The sequence below is a fragment of the Filicampus tigris genome, chromosome 8, assembly GCF_054856515.1.
Source record: "Filicampus tigris isolate MCC_2025a chromosome 8, RoL_Ftig_1.0, whole genome shotgun sequence".
Classification (NCBI taxonomy): Eukaryota; Metazoa; Chordata; class Actinopteri; order Syngnathiformes; family Syngnathidae; genus Filicampus; species Filicampus tigris.
This window is the reverse complement of record NC_141224.1, coordinates 3,346,084-3,365,651: the sequence shown is the minus strand read 5'-3', so window position 1 is coordinate 3,365,651 and position 19,568 is coordinate 3,346,084. Positions and strand designations below refer to the sequence as shown.

The following is a 19,568-nucleotide window of genomic DNA, read 5'->3' as shown; positions in this document are numbered from 1 at the left end:
AATTTCATAAAACTCCTCAAAAAACAAAAAAAGGTTTTGCTAAAAGTGCAATACAGCAAAACCACAAGCCTTTGCCGATTATTTCATGAGATTTTCAAAGTTTCACTTCTTTCCTGTTACCTCAATTAATCAAACATCCTGAAAAAAAAACTAATGTGCACAAACCTTTTTCTCCAGTTTCATGAGAGGATTATCATTTTTAAATATTGAATTTAGCTTTTAAACAATATTCTTTTTTTTTTCAAGTAATTTGCAATTACAAACCTTTAAAAAAATAACATGTCCCCCGTTCCCGGGCCGACCCAGGCGGAGCCCCCTTTACCGCGGAGTGCACTGGGGGGGCAAGGAGGGAGGCGGGGGGGGTTGGGGTAAGTCTGCCCTTATTTGGCACTCATGCCCTTATATGGCTTGCTGTGCTGGCGGGGGCGGGGTGACGGGAGGGCGGGTCACCAGCGAGCGGCCGGTGACCCCCCCCCCCCCCCACCACCACCACCACCACCACCACCAATGTGCGCTTGGACTGTGGGAGGCGACGCGCGTTCGGTGAACGTGCGCGTGTTGTCTTGTCTTGCGTTGTTGTGTCGCGTTGCGTTGCGTTGCGTTGCTAGCCCGCCTGCACGCTAGCGAGCGCGCACACACTCGTCAGGCGGCCATTCCGACACCATCGACGAGGGCACAGCCGCGACGTGGACGTGGGTCGGAATCGTGGGCTACAAATGCGCTGAAATCATTTGGACTTTCCTCATCGGTGTGCTGAAGCTGCTCCAAGACTTATCCTCTTTTGGCCTCGTTTTTTTGTTGTTGTTGTTGTTGTTGTTGTTTTGTTTTGTTTTGGGTTTTTTTTTTTTGCCGGGACGCAGTTTCCACGACGAGGACGTGTTTATGGATCGGTGCGCGGCGGTCAGCGGTACCGGGACCTCATCCGACGCTCCTCGGTCATGACTCGCCGCCTGCGCGCCTCTTGTGAACTTTGATCCAGAAAGAAAAGTCTTTTGACAGAAGCGATCCCAACATTTGCTCGTTTGTTGACCTCACTCGTGTTTTCCAAAGTGTCCTCGGGATAGCATGGCAATGGTAGTAAACCAGTGGCCAGAGAGCATTTCCGCCGAACCGGGCTCGCAGCTTCAGATTTGCGGCCAGGATCCGGGCGGCGGCGTCGGCGGCGGTGGCGGCGGGGGCGGCGGCGCACCCGGGACGCCCGCCGGCTCCACGCCGGGCAACGACGCGCTGTCCGGGGACAAGCTGCCCAACGTGGACTGCATGGTGTGCGGCGACAAGTCGAGCGGCAAGCATTACGGCCAATTCACGTGCGAGGGCTGCAAGAGCTTCTTCAAGCGCTCCGTGCGCCGGAACTTGTCGTACAGCTGCCGCGGCAACCGCGACTGCCCCATCGACCAGCACCACCGCAACCAGTGCCAGTACTGCCGCCTCAAGAAGTGCCTCAAAGTCGGCATGAGGAGAGAAGGTCAGGCCGCGGCTGCCGCGCTCTCTCTTTCTCTTTCTCTCGGTCTCTCTTTTTCTTTTGCTTTTTGTTGGCGTCTTGCGACGCACCGACGCGAAGCCTCCAACCACCCGTCCCACCAATCAGTTGAGAATCAGTGCAGCGCGGATGCCGGCTCAACGTGTTTTCGGGCCACTTGTCGAACCCAAACAAAAAGTGTGCTGTTGCACCCACATGACATGAAAAGAGAGATATCATATTTTGCAATATTTGCACGGCAATTCAAATAACACGCAGAGCGAAACTTTGAACTTCATTTTTTATTATTTAGTAAAGAGAAACCTTTTTTTAACCATCAAGTGACATCGCAACCGTTAGATTGAGGCTCATATACAAAAAAAATGATTTTTGTAAATATATAAAGTACTTTTTTGGTGTTGGTTAATTGTTAAAGGATTAATTGCACTTGAGCATGTTTTAAACTTTTTAAAGAGGAATAAAAATGCCACTTCCTCCCTCATTATGAATGTATAATAACTTGGTTGTCTTATGGGCAAATGGCAGCACTTTTTATTTACAAATTAAAAAAAAAAGAATATGAAAGTAGTCAGCCAGCCCCTCCCATTTTTGGGCGCTTGTGTTTCACCCGAGAGGCAAAACGGCGCACGCCACCGCCGCCGCCTCATCTGTGCCACATTTGGTGCTACATTTGGGTGCTACATTGGTGCTCTTGTGTTGCATTAACAACGGGTCACTTGGCGCCAAAAGCAGAGTAGCAGCAAACGTGTTGCTGGGTGAAAGCGGGGCTCTGCCCCCCTTAATTCAACATTACTATTACTTAATTGCCACTCTTGCGGGCTTTTTTCAACTTTATATGCAAAATATGGAAAATCAAAAAAACCTCCCCTCGTACATATTTATGTTAATGTGTCTATTATATATACATACTGTAGCTACATACCACTGCAAACAAAACAAGCCACACCCCCCCAAAATGTTTCTCATCAGCTATAATAAGCGTTGAAGCTGTAAACGAAGTGCAAATTGGGACACTTGACAATCACTTTAAACTCATCTTACAACATTGCCCTTCAAAATAAATGATTTGATGACTGTAAGACTTTGCATGACTTCCACTACCGATCCAGGCTAAACTTGGCCCGTCCCTGACGTGCAAAGACCTCGGCCGAGATGTATCATTCGTGCGTGCGTGGCTTTTCTCCGGCTACTCCGGCTTTACCCCACCTTCAGATAAGTGAACGGACTGCGTTCAAGAAGTGCTTATTTTATTTTACGTTTGTGCTGCAGCGATTGAGTCTGGGGCCGTATTTGGCTCCAGGGCCGCCGGTTTGACACCGAGGCTTGGCAGGGGTCGCTCAAGGACACCTCGGATGTGCCTCTTAAAGAGACAGCGCCCCCTTTGTTTCCTCTCCATTCAAAGGCGAGCGAGGCGTCACCTGAGATGCTCCCTCCTGCTTTCCAGGTCACACACTGCGCTCGCCCGCGCGTGCGTATCTCGTTCATCGGCCGCAAGCCACACGACCTCGGTCATGCTCGTCCCCGAAGGAAATCTCCTGATCTGCTGCGCCGTTTCCATTGCTGTCGAGAAGAGGGGGGGGGGGCGGAAAAAAACAAAAGTAAATAAAAAGCATCCAGAGTCTGGTCATGTGATCCAAAAATTGAATGGGAGCCCTGAAGTGAAAAGACTGCAGCACATTAAGAAAAAAAAAAAAAAACGATTCTATTATGTAGATTTACACTGACAAAGAAACAACTCGATGATATTATTCTCCAATTATTAAAACAGTCTTTTCCAAATGTACAATAATCTTGTTGCATAACTGTGCACACTTGACTGGAATTAAAAAAAAAAAAAAAAAAAAAAGGTTTTGTTTTCACCCAACTAGCTAAAGACCTAAGACCTAAAGCCAATGGACAATTTGTTGTCATGCACCCAAGGGGAGGTCAGGAGGTTGTGTGGAGGATGCCCACACGTTAGGAGCACTCTTGTAAGGAACACTTCAAGCCAACATGTGCCAGATAGTCAGTTCAAAAATAACATTAGAAATATTTTTTGAATGGATATTTTCAGCTGAATTTTACTGCTTATAATTTGCAGAATTTGAAAAAACGTTTTTAAAATGGTTTTACAGGCCAGACAAACAGCTTTCATCTTTTAAAATGTGTACCTATAATTTCTAATATGATAATCAAACATTTTCTTTTACTGGTTATTATTAACATAATTTTATTATGTCTAATTTTCACATTAAAAAAAAAAGTTTCATATGGCGAGGCGCTATTACAAAAAAAAGAAAACGTAGTCAAGATGTGGCCACAATATTAGCCTTTGCGTATATGTAATTCCCTTTTCATTGGAATTAGACGTTTCATGTTTGACATGCTTATTTAGAACCATTCTTTAAAATGTATCCTTTGCAGTGTCATTTTTTAAACATTAGTGATCATTTTTACTCAGTCAGCAGTTGCCATGCTGACACATACGCATAGATATACACCTTTTTTTTTTTTTTTTTTACAGAACGGAACTTTTCCCTGTTATAATTGACAATTGATCATGTCACAAATATTTAAAATGTATCTACCGTGAGGTTTTTTTAATTTTTTTTTTTAACATTAAAGGAAGCTGCTCTTTTACCAAGTTGACTGTAAAGGAGGTCATGGCCACAGTTTTGCTGAGTGGTGGCCAAGAACCAAAAAAACGCAAGAAACAACATAAAGAGAGAAGTGACAGTAACATTCACGCCATTTGGAAGCGTCTCATTTCAAAAAGACGGACACTCAATCACCAGCGCACACAAACACTGTCAAGCTTTTATTTATTTATATATTTATTTGTGGGCTGGTGCGTTTGAGGTCAGCGGGATTAATGTCTGTCCTCAAATCCTCTTTGCCGTCCCGACTCGTGTTTATCAACACTGGCTCCGTGTCGGACGGCGGCCCCCAAGGAGAAATGGATGTGTTGCTGAACAGGAAGCGCGCTTTTAAACTGCTACAGCGTCTTCCATGGAAAATAAACAACGTCGACATGAATATTGGAGCGCGGCGCCGCGATTGTTTCATGCCGACATCCACGCTAAACTGAAGCGAGGCGCTACTGGCGGCAGACGGCCGGGCTTGAGCTAAAGTGTGTCACGGTCGACCTTTACTTGAAGACAAGTTGAAGTCGATTCATCGATGACGCCCTGAGTCGACTTGGCACTGACCTCAAGTGTCGCAATGTTGGTGCGTGTTGTAGAGTACTCAAGTCAACTTTGGTTTATACCGCGCTTGCCCCACAGCTGCAGCTGTGAAAAAAAAGAAAAAGAAAAGCACTTTGCCGAACGCATGAGCAAAAACAGTAACAGTAAGACAAACATAAGAGAGCGGCAAAATCTTGACATTCGCTTTGTTGTTTGAAGCGGTTGGGGAAGAAAGAGGAGCGACGTAAAGTCTCCCTGCACCGGTGGATCGGCGATGTCCTGACGTACGACGTCACTCACGTCTGCTACAAGCCAAATTTGAACGTAAACGAGCACCTGCCGCGTATGCCCGTGAGTGATCCTGCATATCGTTACAAATCTGCCCCAAAAGATGTATAAAAAATATATAAATGAGGCTCACTGTACTATAGGCCAGTAGACGAGCAGGTGTGAGCGCAAGTAAGACGTGTCTGCCATCTAGTGGTGGTTGGTGTTATTACAACTTACTACAGTCAACCCCTGCATAGTCACAGTTCCGCATCCGAGGATCCGTATATTCACAGATTTTTTTTATAATTTGGGTTTTGGCCCATTTTTGCAGGACTTTTCCCCCCAAATGCATTGTTCGGAACATTTATCAACGATTTTTGAAGTATTGTTTAGGTTTGGGAAAAGGAATACCAAACCAAAAACATTTGCGCTGAACAACACGGGGCTGTTGCAAAAATGCTGCCCATTTAGGTGCAAAAACCAAGTGCCCCGTGTCCGTAAAGCGTCAACGGTTGAAAAGCGCCGACATCCCCCTCACTAGAAATTGCAAGCGTGCTGCCGAAATGGCACCAGCATCAATATTCTCCTCTACTGGCTTTTAAACTTTGCACTGGTTACAATCCTGATGCTTCCTTGTCCTCTTTGACCCGGACGATGCAACGTCCATTATTTCCAGAGACAATTTGAAACGTGGACTCGTCAGACCACAGCACACTTTTTCCACTTTGCACCAGTTTGTCTCAGATGAGCTCGAGCCCAGAGAAGCCTGCTGGCAGCGTTTCTGGCTGTCGTTGATGTATGCATAAAACTCGAGCACTTTCCACTTTGCATGCTCGAGTTTTAACTTGCATTTGTGGACTTGGCCACAAAAAGTTTAGTGACAAACGATTTTGGACGTCTTCCTGAGCCATGTTGCAATATCGTTTACAAAATGATGCCGCTTTTTAAGGCAGTGCCACCTGAAGGGTTCATAGGTCACGGCGCATTCATTGTTGTTTTGGGGCCTTGCCGCTTCCGTGCCGCGCTTTCTCCAAATTCTCGGAAGCTTTTGATGATACAGTGAAGCGTAGATGATGAAATTCTGAAATTCCTTCCAATTGTATGTTGAGAAACATTCTTCTTAAACTCGTGGACTGTTTGCTCACACAGTCGTTCACACAACGGTGAACCTGTTTTTATTCATGCTTTATACAAAGCATCCCAACTTCATTGCAGTTGGGCTTTGTAGTCGACTTTAGAGCTGAAACAATGAATCGAATACTCCCTTATCAAATGTAGGAAGTAAAGGTAAAACTATCGGAAAAAATCGATGCTCAAGAAAAGTATGGAGATGTGAAAAATGTGCCTTTTTGTTCATTTGCAAGCCGGCAATCCACGTGTTGACCGGAAAAGCCTCCCCCCCCCCCCACACACACAACCCCACCCCAGGGCAGCCGGCCGCATAAAGACGGCAGCGTTTGTCAGCTTCAAAGTGCAACAGATTTTGTCTGTTCAATAATTAGCGTGTACAAGTGTTTGGTTTGCTATCGCCTTGAAAATTCCAGTTGACACGCTAAATGTTTAATGACCTATTCGCATGGAGAAGATTTAGCTTTCTTCTTCTTCTTCCCAGCTGCCCCGAGGGGCATGTCTGGCCTCTTCATATCGTTGGATGACATCGAGACTCGTTAGCAATGGCGTGTCTGCGGCGGTCCTTGTCTAACCTCGCGCTCGCCGCCACCGCCGCCGATGCCGCCGCCGCCGCCGCTTGTTTTCATCCAATGCTTTGCATTTGCCCGCGAGAACTGGACAAAGACTTCAGGCGAGCGAACAAACATTTTCAAAACCAAGGTTGGGGTTGAATTAAAATGTTGCCCTTCTTTTGTTTTAATCATTTCAATTACTGTGCCGTTGTGATCAATTAAATCAAATATGTGAATGGAGGAAACCAAAAGTTGACTAGACTGTAAGCCAAAAAGTAGCAAACAAACACATTTTGGAGCACCAACATCATGATATGAAGTGTTGCCCTCGTTGTAACATTTTAGTTACTGTGTCATTCTAAATCATTAAATCACACACGGAAGGCTAAGAAACCTGCAAAACGCCAATCAATTAAATCAAACATGCGTGAGTCGGGGACAAAAAATGCCTTGACGACTAGATGGGACGTCGAAATCGAAAACCAAAACTAGCGTCAGGCTTCGGAATGTTGCCTCTATGGTGACATTAGCTTCCCTACGTTTGCCTCGTTCTTTTCCCCGCGTTACCAAACTTATCATCTGACAATCTCAATCAATAGTCATGGCAAAAGATTTACATTAGAAACTGAATCTGCTGTCGTCGCTTTTTGTAGGCCTAAAAAGTAGGATTGAAGAGGATGACATTCAGTCGTTTTTAGCAAAAACTCGACCGAGCTTGAACTACTTCCGATTTCATTCTTCCTTCCAATTTAGTGTCAAATAACGTAGTATTCTGCCGTCTAGTGGCCCACAGTGGAATTACATTGAAAATAAATATAGTGAAATGGAGGCGGGATGACTGGCCTGATCTGGAGACCTCCAGTGGTGCCAAGCGGATGGAGTGAGGTTCCCAGGCAGGGCGCTGAAATTAGCGTGCTGTGAGCTTTATGTGGCCGGCTTGTCACTTTGCTGCTTTTCCTTCCCCAACAAGACTCAGCAGGCTCGTGTTATTTTATTTGGTCACACTTGACATTTAAATGGGACGAGATTGAGCTCTCAGCCTCGGGCTTTTTTGTTGCTGTTGTTTTTTTTTTTTCTGCTGCTGTTGAGCTCTGTCTTTTTTTTTCCCCTCTATTGTTTGAACAAGGAAGTTAATGTTTAGCTGTTTGGACGCTCATTTCTTCTTGGAATACAGATGTGAGAAAAGCTAACAAATGAAAGGAGGCGATTTCGGATGACCAACGCGCGAATGCGTTCGTCCTCAAATTGAAGCGGCGCGCGCAGTGGGATACGCACCCGTCGCCTCCCGTGCGTGACCCATATTGAGCCAACAGCGGTGCGGAATATAGGTCAAGCAAAACCAAAACATTCAGAGCAGACACAGCCGGGGCCAAAGTCCAAATGAGGGCGCGTCATAGCGGGGGGGGGTGTCCGAACGCTAGGACGCTAACAATCGTTAGCTGGCTCATGTAGCCTGTGACAAACCCCGACACATAACCCCACGTGCCCCTTCTGATGTTCTCCCTTTCAGTGACTTTCAATTTCAACTTCCTGGTTTGAAGTTTGAAGTGGGAAAATCTTCCCATTATTATTATGAAGGTCCTTCAACTCATCTCGTGCATGGGCTGAACCAATCCGGCGGATCGCTCAGGCTGATAAAACAAAACATCTAGTCATACATAGCCATCGCAAAAATGTTTATTCTGACGCCACGTCGATGGCTGAACCACACTTTTACGACACGATTCCCACATGGACACCTCGAGCAACACGTCACAACACAAATGGACATAAAGTGCTTTGTTTCGATTCATTTTGTAAGCTGCACACAGCCTACAACAATATAATGTCGTCATCTTTGAGTCATTCAATATTTATCACATGTATCAAAAATTCTATTGGAATCAGGGAGTAGGGAATAAGTCAGTAATTCCCAACACAGCTGTTTATTTAGTTAGTCTCTGTTGGCACTATTAGCCTTTCTTCAATGAATCGATTCAGCCATCGAGCCAACTATAATAAAAAATTGTATAAAAATCTCTACGAAAATGTCGTGTACGGGAGTAGGGAAAAAGTCAAATATTGCCAACGCAGCCAGTTTAGCTCCACTCTTTTGGCTATGCCAGCCATTTAGCGATTAATCGTTTCAGCCGATAGAATTTAGTCCACTATATGAAAGTGCCCATCTAGTGATTTGGTGTAGTTTACCATTTTTGGATTGTCAGTCTTCAGATTTTCCATTATTTGTATATTTTTTTCCCCCCGAGGGCCGGCGCTTTGATTTGTGTTCAATTTGACCTTCCTGGTGCGCGCCCTGACGTCGGGTTGCTAAAGTCCATCAAAACAAACGACGTGACCAGCATCACTACTCCAAGCTGACGAGTGTGTTTTGGCGGCGCGTGTTTAAAAATAGCCGCATTTAGTGTGTTTCCCGTCAAACGTCTCGGAGTGAGTGTGTGTGAGAGCATCGCGTGAATCACAGTCAGCCACTCGCTTTACTAATTAATTCAGGAAGTGCCTCATCAAAGTCTGAGCGACGCAGGCAACAGCATCCTCGCAGCAAAAAAGAAAAAAGAAAAAAAAAAATCAAAAGTTGTGCACGCGATGCTTTATCTCGTGTCTGTGTGCGTGTGTGTCACGGCGCCCGCTCCTGATTCGCCGATTTCCTCTTCTCGTTTGTGTTCCCCAAACAGCCATTGAAAGCACCTTTAAACAATTACTTTCACACACGGAGCAGCAACACATAAAATCAGAGCATATCATGATTATTATGATTATTATTATTATGATTATTATTATTATTATTATTATTATTATGATTATTATTATTATTATTATTAATTGGCAGGAAGCAGGCTCCATGAACTCAGCGCTAGAATGGACAGACGCATGTCGATGAAAAGGAGCTCTCTTTCCGCGCCTCGAGTGGTCTCTCAATGACGCTTTTCATCAGTCGAGTGGATTCGCCTCAATCTGCGAGATTAAACACTCGGCCATATGGGAGACCGTTCACTGCTTGCACTCAATCGTGAACCGCGCGACTGGTTGCGCAATCCAATTTTTTGGGGGGTGTGTGCAATGACAACAGCTGTTTAGCACACGTCCTTAAAGCAGCTCTAAGGAAGGAGTTGAACTGAACAGTAGCTTTAGTTTAAACACATTTGCTGTTGTCCTTTTACCAGAATTGTTAACAACGTCAACATTGAGGAATAGCGAGTTGTTGTTGTTGTCGCCTGCCAGGAGTGGTCGTGGCTGGGCCCCCGATGACAATAGTAGGTCATCAGGGTTGTTCGGGTTATGTAGCAAGCCAGGCTAGCGTTGTGATGACTTTGAGGCTGTCAACTCAAGGTGCCATAGTTACACGGGGTTCTTAAAAAGTGGCGCGGTGTCCTGGTTTGGGCCGGAGGTGCCATTTAGTTCCTGGAAGCCGGCGGCCGGCTGGCGCTCCGGCACCGGGAAACTTCTCCTTCCAAGAAGTTTAAAAGCATCGCTGCTGCTGCTGCGCTCTGGTCGCGTCGCCCTCACTTTACGCAGCTGCGCATCGGCCCCGCGACGCCCCCCCCACCCGGCCCCCCACCCAGCCCCGGACTCCCCCCGACCCCCTCCACGCCTGTCTTTGTGTAACACGAGACCAACGAACAGGTGTTTTCCAAACACTTGCCATCATTAGCATCAATGTGAACGCCGGGCCTCGGGGTTAAAACATTTACCAGCACGCGCGTGTGAGCGCTAATGGACTGCGTGAATGCATCACACCCAAAACCTCACGAGTTGCTCTTTGCAGAGGATAAAGAATATACAACTGGGAGTACTCTTAAAAGAGAGTTGAGAGTTGTTTGGACTTGACAATAAATCGGAATGTGTGCAATCTTGTCCCTCAGCCGTGCAACGAGGACGCACGTCCAACTCTCAGAGCAGCCCGGGCCAGTACCTGAGCAACGGCGCCGACCCGTACAACAGCCAGCCGTACCTGTCGGGCTTCATCTCGCTGCTGCTGCGCGCCGAGCCCTACCCCACGTCGCGCTACGGCGCCCAGTGCATGCAGGGCAACAACCTGATGGGCATCGAGAACATCTGCGAGCTGGCCGCCCGCCTGCTCTTCAGCGCCGTGGAGTGGGCCAAGAACATCCCCTTCTTCCCCGACCTGCAGCTCATGGATCAGGTGCGCACACAAGTCTGACTTCCTTCTTCTGTTTGTGCTTAGTGCTTTCAAACAATTTAAATGTTTTAACTAATTAATCTCAAAATGTTTCCATAATTAATCGCGATTAATCATATTTTTCAACTGCAATTCTTTTACAAAGCTTGGAACCGATATTTACTTAAGTAATATCTTGGGATTAATATGGAAACAAATGAAAAGTATATTTTGATTCATAAACGGTTCGAATATCTTTCTTTGATCCTTGAATACGACGGTGTTCCTGTGAAATACAACTGTTGAACAATACACTAAAGACGTACAACTAATATGGTACTTGAATTTGGGTTTGCAAAGTGCGCAAATTATTTGGGATTCCTCCAATGAGCCATCAGGCAAACTTTTAAAGTAAAACCACGTAAAAGTCCGTCTTTGCATGTGACAGTGACTCTTACTCTCAGTTTGGCTGCAAAGTGAGCAGAGGGAAGCTGCCACAGGAAGTAAATAAAACTGAGTAAACAGAGTTAATTTGTGGGTGCACTATTTTCATGGTCACTAAAAATATTGATCCTATGTCGCATCAGTGAAATTAATTGCATCAAAATGACCCATATGTAATATGTAACATAAAAGATTGAAAAAAAAAAAAAATCTTTGAACACGGTGTGTCTCTCTCGCTGCTTTTCACCTTTGGCGGCTGACTGTAAATGAGGTTGCCTGTTCCTAGGTGGCGCTGCTGCGCATGTCGTGGAGCGAGCTGTTTGTCCTGAACGCGGCGCAGTGCTCCATGCCGCTGCACGTGGCGCCCCTGCTGGCGGCGGCCGGCCTGCACGCCTCGCCCATGTCGGCCGAGCGCGTGGTGGCCTTCATGGACCACATCCGCGTCTTCCAGGAGCAGGTGGAGAAGCTCAAGGCGCTCCAAGTGGACACGGCCGAGTACTCCTGCCTCAAGTCCATCGTGCTCTTCACGTCCGGTGAGCGCGAGAATATTTATTTCCGGGCCCGTCCCCAAAAGAATCGCCGGGCGAGCGTCCGCTTGTTTTTCTTCAGCTCGTCAGCCGTTGTAAATTTCCACTTTCGATTTATCGGTAACGTTGGCAATTAGAAGGCGGCCGCTTAGAAAACATTCCCCCACTGCGCCGTGTCATTTACAACCCAAAATATTACAAACGCCTCTCACGCAGTTGGACACCCACTGCACCGTTTTAACCACTACAGCTAATGACGATAACAAAAGCCCATAGTCAAAGCACACAATTTCGCACTTAACTTTAGCCTGCACCTCCATCAGCTGTAAAATTAAAGGTGACAGGCAACCAATTAATCATTCTAACCCCATATCATAATTCTGCTGAATTATTAGTGTCGCCTAGCTTAGCATTTGTTGGTAATGGACTGAATCAGTTGAGGAATGTGTGCTCGATTGCACGTAGCTCTTTTTAGGGCAAGAAATTGTAACCTTCCACAATAGTATCCAATATTTTGTCATGTCATGAAAGATAATACGTACATTGAATATTACAGAACTGAATACTTGATTGCGTGTAGCCTTTCATATTTGCCAACTTTGTTTCTTGTATTCACTCCAAATATTTGAGAGGTTGTAATATGTGCCTCGCTGTGAGGCAGTACAATTGAGAAAAGGTTTTCATGTTATATCATATTGGTTCTATTATTTAAATTAGCTCGATTCCATGTCGCCCTTTGATAGAGTGAGAAGTCACTTGAACTAAAGTTGCAATATATTTTTTTTACATTTTTAATAAAGGAGATCTTTTAATCAGTTCCACAAAGACTGACTTAAACCGGAGAAATATTCCCCATGGAAAAAAATGGCAATAGTCCAGATATCGTAAATGGATAATACATCAACTATATATCACGATTATAAATACACTGTTGACTTTTACGTGCGTTATTTATTTATTTATTTTTTATCAACACCTCTGTTTGCCTTTGATAGCTCTTGGCATATTTGTTGTTATTCAGAGTTATTCACATGACTTTATTCGCGTAACAAGCTACGGATGAGGCCTCACAAATAGCAAAATAAAATGGATATTTCTTGAATAAACCTCATGCTTTTTTTTTGTATCGGCTGCGTCGGGCTTTTGTTCTGCGCTGCTTTGACGCTGACCGCGTTGGTCACTTTGCTCGCGTCGCCTCCGACGTGCCGTCGCAAGCCAGACACCTCGCTGGGAGGTTGTGATGTGAACAAGTTAACAGAGGACAAACACACACCCCTCCCGTGACCCCCCCCCCCCCACCCCATGCAATGTGGAGCTTTTGCTTCCTCCATGATCCCATTTATTATTGAGTCACCGCCCCCATCTCACAAGTTAAATTATGTATAGTGGCGGATTGGCCACAGCGCGGCCGTGACCTACATGGTTACCCCCTGTAGCCCTCAGCTTGCCATGTGACACACACACACACACACACACACACGCACATACACAAACAATCCAATGCCTCCCGTCATTGGCTGGCGACCAGTCCTGCCTCTCTTGCCAAAAGCATACACGTGAGGCTGATTGAAGACTTGAAATTGCCCACAGGTGTGAATATGAGTGCAGTTGTTTGTCTACCGTATTTTTCAGACTATAAGCCGCTGCGGAGTATAAGTCGCACCACTCCAAAAAGATGCATCATGAAGATGCGAAAAAACAAAACAATGTAAGTCGCTCTGGAGCAGGGGCGCCCACACTCTTTCAGCCTGAGAGCCACCGAGTCAAAATGATCTACCGCCTACTAAAAAAATGCAAAACGCATTATTTGTAAATATATTGAGAATTATTTTTATATGTACCGTACATGCTGGTGTACCTTGCATGACTGCATCGACCTACATAGCACAATACAACAACAAAAAATGTTTTGTAACTACCTTAGTCTGACGACTTGCACTGAATGGAATCCTCCAGGGACGCATAGTCCGGACAGTAGCTGCTGATAGGCAGCCTCGAGCAGATTTGCAGCAACAGCAATCTGCCTGCATTTGCACACTATGCTAATGCTAACAACATTGCTGTCTTGGTAAAGTTCAAGAATTGTAAACAAAAAAAAAAAAAAAAAAAGCCGCCGAGTGAACAGGACGTTCTGTGGCTGTGTGTGACGTCGAACGTCCGACGCTGACTGGCTGCCGCGAGGCGTAATGGCAAAAAAGTTTATTTGTTTTATACGCGGCGAATGGAGCGAATGGGCGGATTTTTTTTGGTGCTTCGCTCCGCGTCCCACCGCTCCAAACGCATCATTCGCGCCGCCCCGCACGCAACCGCGCCCGCCCGTGCGCACGACATTGACTCCAATTCAAACGCGCCGCCACAAACGCTCACAACGCAGTCGGTGTGAACGTAGCAATACAGTAGTGAGGACGGATGACAGGCTGGCGATCTACCCACAATGCCTTTGCGATCGACCGGTCCATCGCGATCGGCGTAATGGGCACCCCTGCTCTGGAGTATAACTCGCATTTTGGGAGGAAATTGATTTGACAAAAACTGAGGTCAAGAACAGCAGAGCTCGGATTCGTTCCGAAATTCCCGTTCGCTAATCACGGGCGTGTTTGGAAATGTGCACCAAGCGCGCACTGCTCCACCGTGAGCGTTCAGAAATTCAGAGCGTGGTTTCAATGTGCCGTTCGGTTATTCAGAGCGGCCCAAAGAAGGAGTGCCGGAGTCCAGTGTGTCACGCAGTCCACGTGGCAAAGGCTCAAGCACAGGCTGCTGATTGCTTTATAACGTATAGCCGCCCGTGTTTGGAATTCAATGGAAGGGGAGCACGTTCTGTCTCCCCAAACACACACGCACACACACACACACACACACACACACACACTCTCATCGTCTGTTGATGATGCCAAAGTGCGGCTTTTCTATTAGAAAGGGCGAGGGTCCGATCAAATGAAGCCGCTCGCCACACTTCAACATAGTTCCTTGGCACCAGGTTGCCGTAAGATGTTGCCTAAGCACTACTTTTTTATTTGACAAGACTGCAGATGGCCTGATGAAATGAAACTCCTCTCCTTTCGTCAACATAATTTCTTGACATCAGGACACCACAAGATGGCGCCAAAGCAATCAGAGCTTTGACCAGAATGCAAAAACAACAAATCTGTCCCGTTTTCAGCCAGTCATGGTCGATAGCCGCAAGCCCAGACCACCCCACCCACCCCCGCCCCCAACAACCCCCCACCCCCCAAAAAAGTTGTAGTTGGTTTCACAACTGGGTCGATGCAGCCGTCGTTTGGGTGGCAATTCCTGACGCCGGTTTCGGTGTAAAGGCCTTTGCGCCGCGCCCTCGCCGCCTCGTCTGCGCCCGCAGAGCTGTCGCTTCGGCACGCGAAGCCGCTTTTTTGGGCGGCGGAGGACAGCTTGACTAATCCCCGCCACTTTGTCACGAACACGGCCGCCCGGCACGCACGCACAAAAAAAAAAACAAAAAAAAAATCAGTCCAGCTGTCCTGTGAGCGGCAGAGAAGTAAAGCAGTGATTCACACAGCTTGACACGCTATATTTTTTTTTGGGGGGGGGGGGACTTGTTACATCAAAAGCCGCTGTGACAAAAAGGAACCCCGATGCAAGCTGACAGGTTCGAACCAAGCAATGGAAGAAACACGAGAGTTCATGCGGGGGTCACGGGCAAAAAGAGAGGGGGAAAAAAAAGCGTCTTTGTTTGGACTTCACACAGCGCCAAATCCCTCATGCTTTCCCCCCCCCCCGACACTGAGAGTGTGAAAAGTGTAGTGTGCAACGTAAACCCACGCCCCACCGCCCCCCCTCTCTCTCCCCCCACCACCCTCTCTCAGCTGTGCGGTGGGGGAAGGGAAGAGGGCGAGATGAGAGGTGTGAGTCACATGTCGAGGCTGTCGTGCTTTGAGTGCAACAAGTGCACGCTAACCTTGTAAGTTGGACCCCGGCCCAGTTCGGTCCGGTCCGCGAGAGCCCCGAACCTGCCTGTTTTCCATGTTTCCGTCCTCCAACGCGCCTGATCCAAATGATCATCATTCGAATCGGGTGTCTTGGAGGAGGGAGACATCGAAAAGAGGCTGGCTTTCCAGGAGCGGACTTCGAAGCTAACGAAGCCCTCGCCTAACCCCAACCGCCCGAGGGCGGGGTCTCCTCCCGCTTCCGAAACCTGCCCCACAACACACCGCACGCCATTTTCATTGCCTACTTTGCAGCCCTTTACACGTTTTCAGCTTTGTATTAGTTTTCATAAACGCTTGGTTCTAGTATTCGATTTTATCGTGGACATATTAAAAAGAGTCTGAATCGATTCATAGGTATTAATAATCGATATTTAATGTTGAACTAAAAAAACTAAAACGACGCGCAAGCGATTACATGCGTTTGTACGTCAGACGTCTGTGCTAGGCTAAGCTAATACGTGACAAGATGGCGGAACAAGCAAAATCTCAAGTCAAAGTGTGGAGTATAAATCTTTGCTCTTCCTTGAGTTTTTTTGTTTTTAAAAAAGAAGAGCCGATGCGGACTGAGCAATAAGCATTGACTTGCGGTGAAGTTGACTTCATCACTGCAGCTGTGGTATTTTCCTACAAGGGGGCGTCTGCGCCGTTGTGGCAGGAAACACAGCTGACTTGTTTGTCATTCAATGGACGTGTACCTTTTTAAAAACTCAAGGAAGAGTCTTTTACATGGACTATAAAAAATAAGCCAATGTAGTGATGCATCGGAATCACAATCAAATCGAATCATAGGCCTCTGAATCGGAATGAAAACGAATCGTGAGGTACCCATAGAGCCCCACCCCTAATATGGAGTATTTCTCGAGCCCAAGAAAAAAAAAAAAAAAAAAAAAAAAGTCACTAAATATTGAGAAACAGTCAATGCCAATTCTCCAACCACTTTCTGCCGCAATACCGAAATCGCTACATTTCAAATGAAGCCTGAAAGCACATGTACCGGTTTTTGTGAACTCTAATAACCTTGGTTGTGTGGTATGATGGGTTTTTTTTTGTGTGCGTGTGCGCGTGGCAGACGCGATGGGCCTGTCGGACGGGGGCCACGTGGAGAGCATCCAGGAGAAGTCGCAGTGCGCCCTGGAGGAGTACGTGCGCAACCAGTACCCGAGCCAGCCCAACCGCTTCGGGCGGCTGCTGCTGCGGCTGCCGTCGCTGCGCATCGTGTCGTCGCCCGTCATCGAGCAGCTCTTCTTCGTGCGGCTGGTGGGCAAGACGCCCATCGAGACGCTGCTGCGCGACATGCTGCTGTCGGGCTCCGGCTACAACTGGCCCTACGTGCCGGCCGCCGTGCAGCGCGAGCGCCCCGTCTCGCTGCACTACAACGACGGCGGGCCCTGAGGGGCCCCCCGACGGGCCCGGCGGACCGGGGCCGGCCAAAAAGACGGGACGCGGGCGGAGGCGGAGGCCCGCCCCAAACGCAAGCCATTACAAGAAAAAGGACAAACGCCAAAAACCTTTTTTTTTTCCCCCCTTTTTTTTTTTTTTGGTGGGACCTTTTTGCAAAAGTTTTATTGTGTGTTTATACCGAGAGAAAAGTCCCGATTGTGTCCATATGTACAGTGTAGCATCCATAGCATAGCGGGTGTCCGCTGGGTTTTGGGGTGGGGTGGGGTGGGGGGTCTTTTGTGTGCGGGGGGTAAAGCTCAGGTTCAAAAGTGGGGTGACTAGACGAGCATGAAAAAACAGACAAAACAAACATGAATTCTAACTAGCCAAAGCGAAATTTGCAAATTTTTTTGGGGAGGGTCCAGTTCGGGGAAGCATAGTGGACTAGTGGGGAACCTTCTCAATCTTTGTAGAAATCAATTCATCTAACAAAGTCTTGTTATCTTAAATATAGTTTTAAAATCATTCCCCGGACCGCTGTACAACTATGGGGGGGAGGGGGGGGGCACACGGGCACGCGATTGGTGGTAGAGGGCGGCCCCCAAGTGTCCACTCCACAGCGGCCGACTTGAAAGCCACAAGTGGAGATCCCGCAGTTGCTTTCAAATGTAGACCTGCCGCCTCTCCTGTGCTGCATTCAAAGGGAATGAGGGGAGACGCTTCCATAGAATGGCAAACAAGTCAGCTGTGTTTCCTCCCACAACGGCGCAGACGCCTCCTTGTAGGAAAATAGCTCAAGAAAGAAAACGTCCAGAGTTTCCCCATCGGTGTGAATGTGCGTTTTGTCAAAATGTGTCCTGCAATTGGCTGGCGACCAGTCCACCCCGCTTCTCTCACCAGACGTCACTTTAGCTTCATTCAAGACTCCAAAGCGGGAGTGCTTGTTTGTCTTCGTGTGCCCTGTGATCGGAGGGAGACCAATCGGAGGTGTACCCGGCCTCTGTTGCCAGAAGTCAGTGGCTGGCGACCAATCCTGGCTTCTCTCGCCAAAAGTCCCTTTAGGCCACGGGAGGGGGGGGGGGTGGCTGCTCGTTCCTGCCTGTTGTAGATGTTTCCCTCCTTCGACACAGCCGAATCAAATGATCAGGATCGTTATCGGGCTCCTGCAGAGCTGGTCATTTGAATGATGTGAGTTGGAGGAGGGAGACATGGAAAACACCATTCCTGGTTTAAGTTCACTGAAGACTCTTCATTGGCCCCAATGTGTCCCGCCCGCGCTTGGCTGGCAACCAGTCCAGGGTGTACCCCACTTTTCTCGCCAAGTATTCAATGGAAACCCCCTTAAAAAAAAAAAAAAAAAAAAAAAAAAAAAAGAAAAAATGGGGGGCAAGGCACTTGCATAGTGACGTTGACAAGCGCAGCAGCACTGGCCCTCCCTTTCGTTGCCTTCGTCACACTCGTTTTGCTACGGCACCATTCCAACATTTGGGAGGGGCTTTTTTTTTGGGGGGGGGGTCATTTTTCAGCAACTATCTGAACTTGCCTTAGAACAAAAAAGACGTTGTCACATTTATCTTATGACTGTGCCATAACCTGTGTTTACCTGTTATAACAGGGATTAAGAAAAGGAAAAAAAAAAAAAAAAAAAAAGCGTGGAGAAATGTATGGCTAACCTCGGAAAAACCTCAAGTCGCTCGTTGGCGGGGCGTTGCGAAAGACTTGTTTCAACTTGGCCTCCCTCCCACAAACTCGGGTAAGGTTTGCGACCGGCGCTCTTGGCCAATCGGGGAAGCCGGTGACGGGCGCTGTCGCTTTTGGTGGTCCGTGACGTTGAAAAAGGTTCCAATAAAATTTGGTTGCTCACACTGACTCTGCCTCTTTGTCGTTCATTGGACCCGGCAGTCGCCTCTCAAAAAGGTTTCGACAAAGGTTTTCAATTAGGGTTTCAAACTAAGGTTTGGCTTTCAAAATAGGTTTTTGTGAGAGGGTTAAGGTTTCAAACAAGGGAGGGTTTCAAACTAACATTAGGGTTTAAAATTTTTGAGACATTGGGTTTTAAGACATTGTTAGGTTTTCAAAGGAGGGTTTTCAACTTGGGTTAGGGTAATAAACTAGGGTTTGGGTTTCAAAGTAGGGTTTTCAACAATTGGTAGGGTATCAAAGTGGGGTTTTAAGACATTGTTAAGGTTTCAAAGTAGGGTTTTCAATTAGGGCTGGGGTCTCGAAATAGGGGTTTAAATTAGGGTTAGGGTTTCAAGTAGAGTTTTCAACTTGAGTTAGGGCAGGGATCGGCAACATGTCTTCTTAAGTCAAAGTTTTTAACTTCTTTCTTCAGACCTTGTGCAATTTCACCTTCCTCGGAGACTTTTGACGGCCTGCATGACGCACACCTGCTGCCGGCGACACCAAAACTGCACAATATATGAACAAAGTCTTTTATTTGTGTGTGTTCGTTTGTTCAATTGTATTCAATTGTAATATTATTGTGACCTCGAAATATTCAAATAAAATGATACAGTCACTGTCGCCAAATATCTCGGAC

At 46.9% G+C, this 19,568-nt stretch overlaps 1 protein-coding gene across 1 annotated transcript; it reads left to right on the top strand.

The window, feature by feature from the left end:
* The first annotated feature begins 523 nt into the window (after positions 1-523).
* nr2f5 (nuclear receptor subfamily 2, group F, member 5) lies at positions 524-18,895 on the top strand. The gene is made up of 4 exons (XM_086038534.1): positions 524-1,465; positions 10,457-10,737; positions 11,444-11,690; positions 16,716-18,895. The coding sequence occupies exons 1-4, from the start codon at positions 1,066-1,068 to the stop codon at positions 17,036-17,038; spliced, it is 1,251 nt and encodes a 416-aa protein (XP_085894660.1). The 5' UTR covers positions 524-1,065; the 3' UTR covers positions 17,039-18,895.
* The last annotated feature ends 673 nt before the right edge of the window (positions 18,896-19,568 follow it).

What these genes read in the sequence shown, in the direction of transcription:
- nr2f5 (XM_086038534.1), top strand. Translation starts at nt 1,066, where the DNA reads ATGGCAATGGTAGTAAACCAGTGGCCAGAGAGCATTTCCGCCGAACCG. An exon ending in AGTCGGCATGAGGAGAGAAG is followed by an intron (nt 1,466 to 10,456) that starts GTCAGGCCGCGG and finishes CTTGTCCCTCAG; the next exon opens with CCGTGCAACGAGGACGCACG. An exon ending in CATCGTGCTCTTCACGTCCG is followed by an intron (nt 11,691 to 16,715) that starts GTGAGCGCGAGA and finishes TGCGCGTGGCAG; the next exon opens with ACGCGATGGGCCTGTCGGAC.